This window comes from Stegodyphus dumicola, chromosome 9 (assembly GCF_044657685.1).
Source record: "Stegodyphus dumicola isolate Sdum_Otavi_A_Nest chromosome 9, ASM4465768v1".
NCBI lineage: Eukaryota > Metazoa > Arthropoda > Arachnida > Araneae > Eresidae > Stegodyphus > Stegodyphus dumicola.
The window spans coordinates 121803211-121816205 of NC_140776.1; the positions used below are offsets into that span (position 1 = coordinate 121803211).

The window sequence follows — 12995 nt, forward strand, 5'->3', positions numbered from 1 at the left end:
GTGAGAGCAGTAACTTCCGCCTGAAAGACGCTGTTTTCCGGTTTCAGATGTCCTTTCCATGTGTATTCGGTGTTGGAACCGTCATAGTGTATAAAGGCACTACCTACTCCCAAGTTTATGCTTCGAGCCATCCGTGTATATCTTCGTGAGGGTGTCTTGATGAAGGCAGTTGGATTTAACTGTGTGCATGCCTGTTCCTTTTATTGAGGGAAGTGTACGCAATACGTCGCCCCGATGCTCATATTGGACTGGGCTATAGGTAGTGTTTCCAAATGTCTCATCTCGGCGCAAATGGATTAGGTGAGCATATGCAGATTCCATTAAAGCTTTGATATGCAGTGGTATGATACCAGCTAGTACCTGTGCTGCATTTGTGGCTGTAGTTCGATATGCTTTGCATAGGTTTATCGCAAAAGGTCTTTGCAAGGCTGATAGTTGACGGATTTTCCTGGCTCCCATTGGGTTTGCCCAGATTGGGGCTGCATATAATGCGATTTTCTCTGCAACTGTGAGATAAAACAGTTTTTGAAAATGGGGGCTCTGACCCCAATTCCTGCCCTGAAACTGGCGCGCTGTTCTCGCTATTTGAGATGTTTTAACACGAAGGTCTTGTATATGAGGAATCCAGGTTAGACCGGAGTCCCATGTTACTCCTAGATATTTAAGATTTTTAACGAACTTAATATTTCTCCCCTTTAATTTAATACAGGGCCGTCGTTTTGGATTTGTTCCTGGCCTTGGAATGATCAATGCTGTTGACTTTTCTGTTGATATTTGAAGCTTAAGTCGAGTGCAGTAGTCAGCAAAAAGTGTGCAGACTTCTGTGCCATTTTTCTCCAGTTTGTTGCGTGTGCGTCCTCGCACCAGGAGTGCAGCATCATCTGTGTAGGTGACAACTTGCGTGTGTGCGGGCCAGCCTGCAGCAAGCACTTCGTTAAATGTGATGTTCCATAGGAGGGGCCCCGCACAAGAGCCTTGCGGACAACCTCTCACTTGGGCTTTGGAAGAAACACCTGCATCGTGGGACATTATTAACATACGGGCTTGTAAGTAGCTTGTGATTGTTAGATAAAGGTTGGTCGGGCATTTTGCATTGCGTAAAGCTTGTTTGATTGCTGGCCACCACAGAGTATCAAATGCACTGGCCAGGTCAATCGAAATGAAAGCCGTATGCATGTTATCATGTCTACTCTTCTGGATGCAATCCTTGATTGCTGAAAGGGCTTGAACGGTAGAAGATCCTATGCGGAAATCAAATTCTCTGACACTTAGATATTTGGTTTTGTGCAGATGATGATGAAGTCGATTGACAATCAGCTTTTCATGCACTTTGCCCAGTGCAGACAACAAGCAGATTAGTCTGTAAGACCGCGGTTCAGCTGGATTTTTGAATTTTTTCAAGAACAAGACTACCTGTCCCTTCTTAAATACGGTTGGGAAGAGCTTTGCCTGAAGTAATTTATTGAAGAATTTAGTGAAGAAATCTGGATTGGCTTTATATGCAACTTTAATTATTGAATAGTCCAGGCCATCCGGTCCTGGGACTTTTTTCAGGGGTAGGTAGCGAAATACATGAGCGATTTCTTTTGCTGAGAAAGTATAATCATCTGGCGTATCTGGGACAGTTGTATTGTTTCGCACTGCACGTTGTTCCAGTGTATCTTCATGCGGATCGTCCTTTGCAAAAATTTCGTCAAGAAGGGTGGCAGCTGTAAACCCCGCTGGATTTGTTGAAAAACTAGCTGTTGGAACCTGGGCATGAATTTGTGCTGGTTTGAATACCTTCTGTGTTGCAATCTTATGTAAGATCCTGTAGGGATTCGTATTGTTGTTACAGAAGGTACACCAGCTTGTCACTTTTGCAGCTAGAATATTCTTCTTATATTTAGCCTGCTCCTGCCAGTATGTAGTCAGAATCTGTGCTTTGGTTTCACCGTCCACGTTGCCTCTTAGTCTTCGGCGCAAAGCTCTGCATTTTTGTCTTTGTTGCCTTAGTTCGCCGGTCCACCAAGAGATTCCTTGTAATTTCTTGGTTGTACAGAGGGGTAAAATTTGTTGACAAATTTCATTAAGTTCCTCTAGAAGTCCTTGTGCAAGGGAATCAAGGTGTTCTGAGTTGTTGCAAGCGTCTAGCTGCAATCCTTTTGCTTGCAGGAGGTGAGTAAAGGCCTGGGTCAATTGTCTAACCTTATTACCTGGCAGCCTATAGCGTTTAATTATAGAAATGGTGGTATCTGTTTGTATACTAAATTCTACGTATTTATGATCTGAACAACTTTCAGAGTCTGAGACATGCCATGCATGTATGTTGTTAGCAATATCGTAAGTTGAGATCGTTAAGTCTGGCCATCCTTGATTGTACAAATTATCGAATGTACGTAGGTGGTGCATTCGTTGTATTGTGCAATTGTAAATTGTTTGCCGCAATATAAGCTTCAAGCACCTGCCCTTTTGGATTTGTGATACTATACCCCCATATAATATGATGGGCATTAAAGTCGCCTCCTATGACTTGAGCTGTGTTTGGAAATTTTCTTCTCGTTTCGCTTATGTGGGCGACAGTGCTGCCAATTGCATCTGTTGGTGGTGAATACACCGAAGTAAGGATAAATTGCATATTTTCAAAAATGATTAGAATGGAGACATAATCCCTATGCAGCTTGATGACTTGTTGTGTCCGTGCGGGGTTGCAGCAGGCAATTGCTACTCTAGGAGCATGATCAGCCTTCGGGGACTCCTTTTGGTATATTTTCCATGCAATAGGTAAGCTAGCGACGTGACCTTCTCTACAGTATGGTTCCTGCATGATTATGAGGTCTATGTCGTTGGAAATAACTTGCGTGAGGACATGAGATGTTGCTGCCTCAGCCCTTTGAAGATTGATTTGCAGGCATTTGATGATATTTGGGCTTAGTGTACCTATGTTCCTGCTTGATGGAGGTATAGTATGTCGAGAGAGAATCTGCATATGATTATTGTTATTATTAGATTGGATTACAGGCGTGTTGTTGTTAGCATTAGTAACAGATGGACTATTCATAGATAGTGCTGCGTTTGATACGTTCGACGTATCTCGTGTATGTTGGACAGGCAACATCATATGCTGGATGGTCGCAAACTTTTTTGTCCCGGTTGCGGTAGTTACTGTCTGCACAGTACAGTTGATGCATGTGGCTCATCTGGCTTGACAGTCTTTGATTGCATGATTTCCCGAGCAGTATGCACAATAGATTTTATTTTTATTTTGGCATCCCTGCTGGGTATGGCCAAATGCTTGACAGCGGTAGCATCTCTTAGTATTGAAGTACTCTGAGATTCGATGTGCCCGCCAGCCGATGAGTAGTTTTCTGGAGCGCATGAGTTGTTGGAAGGCATCAGGATTACATTCGACAATCCACTTGACTGTGTTACTCCTTTCCTTGAGCCTGTACAGGATTTTGGCATTATTCTTGTTAATATGGAGTTCTAAACTGATGACTCGTCCAAGTTCCTCCTGTGTAACGCTTAATGGGATATTGTGTATAGCAACCCTGGGAAGCCTTGTGCTTGGGATCTTGGTTTGCAAGAATTCTTTAGCCTTTTCAGTCTGCAGTTTTTCGGAGAGTGCGTGAATGTCCTCCTTTGTATGGCAATCCACTGCAAGTTATACCTGCTTGATGTATCTTAATGCTGCTACTTGAACTCCCAATGTGGGTAACGGAAATTCAGTAGTCAATTTTTCTTTTAACACTTTCCTGGATGTTGTGGATGGGTTTTTAGGGTAGATCAGTAAGGTGTGTTTAGGCTTTTGCGCCGTTACACTTGTGTAAGACTTTCGATTGTCTGTTGCTTTTTGTGCTAGATTAGATGCAGCTGTGATGTGTTGCTGTTGACTTGCTAGTTCACACGCAAAAATACTGGATGTGTTGACTGCTTTATCGACAGTATCCGGAGGTGGAATATACTCAGATACTCCCAAAGCCAGAATTCGGAAGGCTTCAACAGTGTCTATCAGTTGCTTTCGCAAGCCTAGGGTTAGAAGATTTTTGCCACCTCGAAAGGAAGTTGCGATCTTTTTAATTTCGTCAGTGAGTTTATCAATCTTCTCAGTATAGCTTATGTCCGAGGTAATGAATGTTTGCAAAGCAAATTCTCTCGAGTAAGTGGAGGAATCTGTGTCACTCATCATATGGGAAAGGATCTAAGTTTCTCTGTACAGTACTGCATTTGGTGCTGAATTTTTATATTTCAATCTGGAATACAGGAAATAGTCAAATTTTCTTACCTTGTCAGCAGTATTTCATCTGTCTTTCATCTGTATAAAGGTATTCCATTGTAATCCAAAGGCACATAGACACTGAAACACAACACTGCACTGTAATAAGAAGTCAAACTACGCAATTTTGCAGCTTGAAAATTCTAAGTTAATAAATGTCGAAAAAATTATATCTTTGGAACCAGTGGGCTGATCACGACCAAAATTTTAAACTTCTGCTTCTGAAGATAGATGATGAAGATTGCCGTTTATTCCAGCATGATACAGCAATTAGGAAATTAATTAGCAGGCAGCTAATAAAGTGTCCACTTCGTAAAAGGAAAGCCGTTGCGAATGTCCTTGACGAAAACGCGCTACCCCGAGGGGGGGAAGGTGACTCCTAACGGTCGAAAATGCAGCGTGAGCGAAAAAAGCGCTAAATTAAATCAGTAATTTCTGCATAATTATTCAACCAATTAATTAATCTTGATGAAACTTATATCAAAATACTGCTGAGATGATCCTCTATCCAGCTATGTAAAATTCCGGCTGCTACTACATCCGTCGGTGTATCCACGGGTTGCGAAGTTGAGGAACATGGCGAAAAGGGCTCCAAGTCGTGAATGATAATGTTAAAAACTTTGAAATTCCATAAAAAAATGACTAATTGTCGTAATGACACAATTTTTATATATGTGTACTCCTGATGATGTTAGCTACACGTAGCAACTACGTTTACAGCGGTATGTTGAGAACTTCCGCTGATATTAGTTAAAACGGTGGAGCGACAAAAACACGTCCTGACAGCACAGCACAGGAACAGCTAACCTCCCAGGAACCTCTACAGCAGAAACATATATGGCAGAAAATTCCTGCTCCATACAAGATTATTCATCATTGACCTGGCTTTTAATTTCATGAATTGTGAAAGCCAAATAGACAGATGGATCTGGAGACACCCAGGAATATGACATAACTATTCACCTTAGGAAAGGATCGTAACACGGAAATGCTGATGCCCTGTGTAGAAGACTCTACCCAGAAAGCTGCTGATGTTGTTCCAGGATCAAACTGAAATATGGGATAGTTAATCTGGTCACATGTCAAATTACAACTTTAACAGCATCTGACCAAACCCATGGCGTGACGAAGAAGTTAGGAAGGTCCAGTTAGAAGACAGTGACATTAAACCCATAATTGACTTAGTGAGATCTTCAAATAGGAAACCTACCTGGGGGACATTTCCATCTATAGTCCTATGAGAAAACACTATGGTGCTGTCCACTTACTCCATAATCAAAATGTGGTCCTGTACCAGGAGTTCAAATCAGATGATGGAAAGGTGTTCTTATTGCAGCTTATACTTCCAAGATCTCGTATCCCAGATGTCTTTACAAAACTACATAGCAGCTCAATTGGAGACCACTTCATAATAATGAAGATACTGTATAGAGTTTGAGAGCAGTTCTGCTGGAGTAAGGTAAGGACTGACGTGCAAAAGTGGTGCCAATTTTGCAATACCTTTGCAGGTTGGAAAGGATCGAAGAAATGTTGCCGAGAAAAGGTGCAACGTTGCAGTATAGGAACACCTTTTTGGATGCATCGCCTTCGATAATATGGTACCTCTGCCCTGATCTGCTAATGGCAACAAATACATAATTGTTATTGATTACTTCACAATATGAAACATATCCTATCCATGATCAGGCTGTAACAGTTATGATACTGCATTGGATTCCTGGTTCAGAGTGCCTCTTTAGTTACATTCTGATGGAAGGAATTTTATGTCAACTATAACTAAAGAATTCTACAAACTGTTCGGCATAGACTAAAGCCAAATGATAGCTTTATATCCTCAATCAGACAGCATGATAGAGAGGTTTAATTGAACTATCCTTAACAACTGTCGCTGATGGTTTCCAAAAACCAATAGGACTGGGACCAGAAGTTATCTCTCTTCTTACTGACTCATCACATTTTTATTCATGAGACTACCAGCTGTTCTCCATTCCAGATGCTGTTTGATCGTGATCTTTGTCTGCCTTGTCATCTCTTGTTTAGTCATCCTCCATGTGCGTGTTTATCACCTGAGGAATATATTCAAGATCTCCAGGCACATTTTGAAGTGATGCAGAATTTTGCACAAGAGTGAATCAATTTGGTGACAGACCTGATATGACACAAGAGCTGCAGGATGTCAATTCAACGAAGGTGACAAAGTGGGGTTATGAAGTCTAATTCGACAGAAAGGACTCTCTCATAGACTACAGTCATCCTGGGACGGTCTTTATGCAGCTTTAAGCAGTCTGAACCATGTTATATTCTGTGAGTTACCAAATTCAAAGTCTAAAGCCATTCATTAGACAGGCTAGCCTTAGTACATAACACTCATAGTGTATATAATGTAAATAGTAAACTAAGACATGGTGATATTTAGATATAAATTTATAAATTTATGCATTTATTTATGGATTTGATATTTGATTTCCTTCATGTTATTTGCTGAAATTATTGTTTTAGTACGGCATTGATTTTCTTTAGTTGTAAGTATGGCTTTCTGTTTAGAGATTGTACTGCTCAGGACATGCAGCTCTTGGGAAGAGGGCAATGTTATGAATTTTGTATGTATAAAAATAATTTTAGTGAAATTATATGGGAAATTGTGATATTTTTTTTTTTTTTTTTTGTATAATGTAATACGAAATGTTTGAAAGAGGCAAAGCTCTGCCAAAAAAAGATTACAGGGGCAAGTCTATTTAAAATTTGAGATAAATTGCTCTTCCGCTAAATTGGCGCGGTATCGCCAGGCTGATGATAATTTCGGTGACTAACTTCTGTTGTCAGATTTGGTGAGAATTCGCCAAAAGTCGCCACTCTTGAGTGAACATTGCCAAAAGTAGCCAATCTTTGTGTTTTTTTAATGATTATTCAATCAATGGGATCTTATTTGCTGAAGAACACCTAACCTAGTAAGCCAACCGTTCTGTCAATGGCGAAGAGAAAGAAAGAAAAGTAAGACAATTTGATGACATTTTTGTCTGGTCCCTGTATAACTGTAATTGTAATTGAATTACTTTAATGGTATCCAACTCTCACATGCCTTCCAAGAATTTTGAAAGTGGAAGTTACTAGATATTTCTCAGCGGCTGTGGGGAAGCTATATAAGATCGGAGAGAAGACTTTGTGTCAGTTGTTCCGTTCAGTATTGAGTATGGATTATTGAGAGATCTTCATATGAGCTTTGCATTACACTGTGTTTAACATTCTTTAACTACTGATTTTACTCTGTGATAACTGAGAAGAGTTGTTTGATTATTTTGTAGAAAATTCCAGAACTGTGACGTGTTTCTTTTGAAAAAATTAATTTATAAAGCTGTCATTGGTTCTGTATGTATTGAGTCTATTATGAACCCGTATTCATGCAACAGTATTAATATGTTTTACATCAGAATCATTTCATAAAGAATTCAGTAATCATAATCATGCATATTATAAAGAAAATTTGGAGTTTTTTTTAAATGATGTCTCCACATAGCTTGAAAACCTCCCAGGAATTCCTGGTTTACATTGTGAGAGCTTCCCAGTTTTCCATATTTCAAGGTTGGTAACTCTGCATTTGGTTGATGAAATTTGGTGCAAAAAAATTGTTACAATTCTAAAACTTTAAGATTATTTATTTAATAAAGATAAACTTTATTAAATAATTAAATTAATGGATTGTAGAACTACCTCTAGTTCAAATGCATGCAGCTTTGTCACATTTTGCTGTGGATGCAGATGATGCCCCAACAAAGCTCAGGCATATTGTCTAGGTGAGATTAGCAAATTAAGAGCAGAAATGTGGGTTTTTTGGGGGGGGGAGGGGATGTAAGAATGATATGCCATTTGTGAACAGGTCTTATCTTGCTGGAAGATAGCCTAGTTGGCAGCTGTGGTATTGAGAGTCATTTGAATAGGCACTACAGTTGATTAGTTCTAATCAGCAAATTAGATATCAATAATTCCCAATCTTCTGGCCATTTAGTGGCCATTTCTGTACATGTAACATTAAGGATAGCTGATGATGGCAAATCCATTGTTATTTATGCCATTGTATTTTCTTTTTTACGTGAATCTGTGCCTGTTTGCTATTAATTTCTACTTTTCTCTGCAGTTCAGATATGGAGTGGTAACTGATTTGACCATTCCACCGTCTTCAATGTGATAATGTCATCTTTCAAATTGAACGTTCTTTTATTTTATTTTTCTTGAATTATAATAATAATTTTTCTTTATTTTGAGGTTGCTTTTGACATTGAAGCATTCTTAGTACCATTGAATATAAACATAATGAAACTTCACTTTAAATATTACGCTTAAAAACTAATATTCTTCTTTACATCAACATCATCATGTACTATTTCAATATGTTGCTGCAGTCATCATTGTGTGTTGGACTTGAAATTTTAATATTTTCATTTTCAATGCTCTATACTTCCATATGAAATTTTTTTCAGCCAATTTAAGGAAATGCAGCAGAATTTAATACTTATTCAATCATTGTATTAAATTTTAAATTCAAATGCATATTTTAAATTAGCACCTTTATAAATAATTTATGTATATATATATATGCATTTTAAAAATTTTTATATGAATTTACTTTGTTTTTTCCTTGCTTTGGGAAGGGGCCAGAATTTTCTGGTGAACTATTAAAATGTGTGACAAAAAAGTGACATTGAATTGATTGAATTCCTCCTCTTTTATATTCTTTGAATTTAATTAATTTTTTGAATGAGGGTTTTACTTGTTTGAAATATTTTAGTTTTAACATTTATTAAATTCTTTTTTACATTTATAGGAACTTTTTCAAAATTTCTTTGTACTGATTTCTTATTTGATGTCTTTTATAATTTTTCAGCAGCTTAATGAGCAAAAATACTAGGCATGGTTATATTATTTTATTTTAAGAAATTGTTTTATGATTATATATATATATATATATATATAATATAGATCATAAATTAATTATTTATTGCCCTTTAAAATTTTGTTATATTTCACCGTATCTAATATGTGTCATCTGAATTTATACCCATTTCACTGAAAGATATGTTGCATTTTCATTGTAGGTTTAGTATTATTAGGATTGTTATCTAACTGACTAATTTTCAGCCTTTTTGGAAAAACTTTGTCCTTGATTAATTTTTTAAATTGAGGTATGGACTTTGTTATTGGGAAGTCACGATTTTCTAATGATATCTTTAGTTTTTTTATTTTATCTTCAGTGATATTTTAAAACTATTTTTGCCTTTATTATCTGATTGTATTGTGTGTATTGCTTCAAAGCTTTCGTAATCCATGGAAATATTATAGTATTTGTTTTTATTGGAATTGGCTTCCAATTATTGTGGCTGTGCACCAGATGGCTTATGTGTCAATATTTTACACCATTTAATGATAGAAGAAAAAAAAATATGCTTATATTTTTACTATGTTAACTATTCTGGAATTTTGACTGTCAAATGGTATTTTGCTTAAATATTCATTCAAAAAGATTTAAAAAGTGTTTTGCTGATTAAAAACTGTAGTAATTTTTTTTTCTTGATTTACGTGATTTTTCCATAATATCTTTCAGGAATGAACCATATTTCTAACTGTACTGTCCTTATTATTATTAATACTATATGATAGTTGCTGATTTCATGTGTCATTCTTTTTTTAGCAACTGTATGAACTTGACATAAATACTTGGTCATCTGATGATGTGGTATGTATTGTTTTTAGGGTTTTGAAAAAGAATTTTTTTGTATGTTTTAATGAAAATATACATAATTAATTTTGTTTTCAGTGCTTGTGGATCAAGCAGTTAGGATTAGAAGGTATGCTGGAACACTTATTTTATTTTCAGTATATTTTTTGCTATTGTTCTTTTAATAAAATTTTTACCGATTTATTTCTCTTCAAGATTTTTTTTTATTATTTTATCGTATCTAATATGTGTAATTAATTATACTTTATATATGCTTTTACTGTTTCAATATGTAGTTTTTTATTTGGATTTCTTCTATAGTAGTTATTTAAAGGAGAACTACTTTAGTATATAATAATAATAAACCTTTAAGTTTTACAAAAGCAACTAATCTTACAGTATTTATTGTGTGAAATTTTTTAAATAATCCATAAAATTTATAAATATTTCAATTAATATTTTTTATATTAAATATATATCTGCAGCAGTGATATTAAACATATCTGAAGTTTACTCATGTCAAAATTTACTATTTGTAGTTTTAATACCATCAGAATTTCTGTGGTAGAAATGAACTAAATATTTGAAATTAAACTATTTTTAATGATGTGATGAAAATTATGTACATTTTTTTGTTGCACATTGATTACTTACACTGTTAAGTATTAAATTTATTCGTCCCCCCCCTACACATCAAATGTTCTTGTATCTTCAATGTACTTGTCTATCACTTTTATGACGGAATATGGATCTCTCTTCCTTTGCATATTTATATATATTTTGCATTAATCAAATTTCATCGTTTGGTTAGCAAACTCAAAAGATTTGGCTCAGTATGCTGATTTGTTCCTGGAACAACATATTAATGGACGCCGTCTCTTACTTATGACATCAGAAGACTTGAAAGACATTGGAGTACGTGCTGTTGGGCATAGAATCCATTTAATGGTACTTAATTTTTCCTAAGTATGTCTGTATTGGCCATAATTATGTGGACGTTTTCATATAATATTGTACATAATGTGTAAAGTAGGGTTCTCATAATGTTCTTTTATAATCATGGGCAATTCTAAATTTTTACTCAAAGAAATTTGGAGCAATTTGGGAAAAATAAAAGTTAGTTACCAAAACTTAATTCAACCCCCCTCCCCCCGAAAAAAAAAGAAATCTAACAAATTTAAGTACAACAATAGAGATGTAATGAAACATAAGATAGAGTTAAGAGATCTTCAACTGGAACAAAACAAAGAAACTGAATTGTAAATTCTGCCTTTGTGCTACCAGAAACTGCCAAAAATAAAATGCAAGATAAAATTTCCATTTGTGACTCAATGGATTGTCTCATGAGATTTTTCACAAATTTCCCTAGAAGTTCAAAACGTACAAGTCTCGTATTCAGATTTATTGTGACAGGAAGAGATATCATAATAGGCAGAAATACTGCTACTTGGAGAGGGAAAGATTATTACTGTAAATGCTGCATACATTATAAAAGAAATTAGTAACACAATGGTTCTCAATATAATTACTGAAGTCCTTGGTCATAATAAGTGGACTGAAACCCATTACCTAATTTTTTTCCCAAGAAATGTATTTTAAATTGTGTGACATTTCAAATATATATTTGAGATATTGGAACATTTTACGACTGTCCTTGAAAATTGTGGAATGAATGGCAAGGGTTCAGGATAGTATTATTTTTTTTACATGTAATCATGATTTTGATGTGCCTTATCTTTCTATTTAGAGTAGTTTTATTAATTCAAGATAAGTAAAAATTGCAAAAAAGCTTAAATTGAACCATTTTATTAAAAATATGTATATATCCAGAATGTTTTCTTTTGAGTTTTGGTTAAAAAATATTAAACAGTGTGATGCATAAAATTTTTTTAAAAATAAATTCTTATTTTATTCTATTTTATTTTTTTGGCTCTAGCAAATAAGTACATATAATACAAAGTAAATGCATAGAACTTTTGTAAACTGAGAACAGTGTTCTTTCATGTTATAATATCTTGCATATTATTTAATTAATGTATGCATTGCAAAATTGATAAGAGGGAATTAAAAAAAATTATACATTTTCATGTCACTGTTATACCCTTAAATGAAGCTTTTTATGGTAATTTAATCCATGATTACAAAATTCTAATACAGTCAAAAGTCGTTAATCCGGACTCGTCGGGACTTCGGCGATTCCGGATTATCGATTTTTCCGGATTATAGATCATCAGTTTAAATCTCGTAAGATGGCATGCAGAAATTCTAAAATTAAAAGTATGAAACCGTAATTTATGAAATAAAGAACAATTATGAACTAAAGGGTATCAAAATTTGCAAAAAGAAAAAGCTTAATATTTATTTGTTTACTTTATTAAACATTTCTTTCAATGTAAGTTGTTTAAGTTTTGCTTCGTTTCATGTGATAATACTTTCTCTTTAATTCTATTAAACAGACATAATTTCTTGTTCAGTTACAAAGTTCCACTGTTCAAGTCCTATAATTGCTGTGTCGAGAATACTGACTAATTTGTCAATCGAAATTTTTTCGTTTTGAATAACCTCTGTCACTTCGCTATCAGAAGCGAATTATAATGACGAGGAACTTGTTTTAAATCATATCAAAGACGGAGCACATCGAGATGAAATACTACATTTGATAAGGAATTATAAGCCAAATAAAATAAAAACATCTGCCCTGAAGATAAGGATAGATCAACTTCCAATTCATTACGCGCACGCTGCGGCGTTCCCCCCGCCGAGCAGCGTGAAATTGATAAACAGATTTCGGATTTCAAAACATACTTTCGCTTTAGATCCTTTACATATTAAGAAATATATATCAGAAATTCTATTTGATATAATCGAAAGTTTAAACTTACTTTTATAAAATTGCTCTTACAGTCTGCAAAAAATAATAAGCCGGATCCAATTCGAAAATTAAGGAACAACGCAATCATCAACATTAACTGAAATAGATAATTATTTAGCTTATACGTCCATTATACATAAAACGCGCACGCGAAAACG

The 12995-nt window shown here is 35.3% G+C and overlaps 1 protein-coding gene across 2 annotated transcripts in view; it reads left to right on the top strand.

Moving 5' to 3' along the window:
- LOC118183191 (mitogen-activated protein kinase kinase kinase 20-like) overlaps nucleotides 1-12995 on the top strand; it is a 123256-nt gene that overhangs the window by 85630 nt on the left and 24631 nt on the right. For both annotated transcript variants that reach the window (XM_085824032.1, XM_085824033.1), the window contains 3 exons: nucleotides 9939-9983; nucleotides 10065-10095; nucleotides 10777-10913. In XM_085824032.1, the coding sequence (XP_085680158.1) occupies nucleotides 9939-9983; nucleotides 10065-10095; nucleotides 10777-10913 (213 nt within the window). The remainder of the gene's footprint in view (nucleotides 1-9938; nucleotides 9984-10064; nucleotides 10096-10776; nucleotides 10914-12995) is intronic.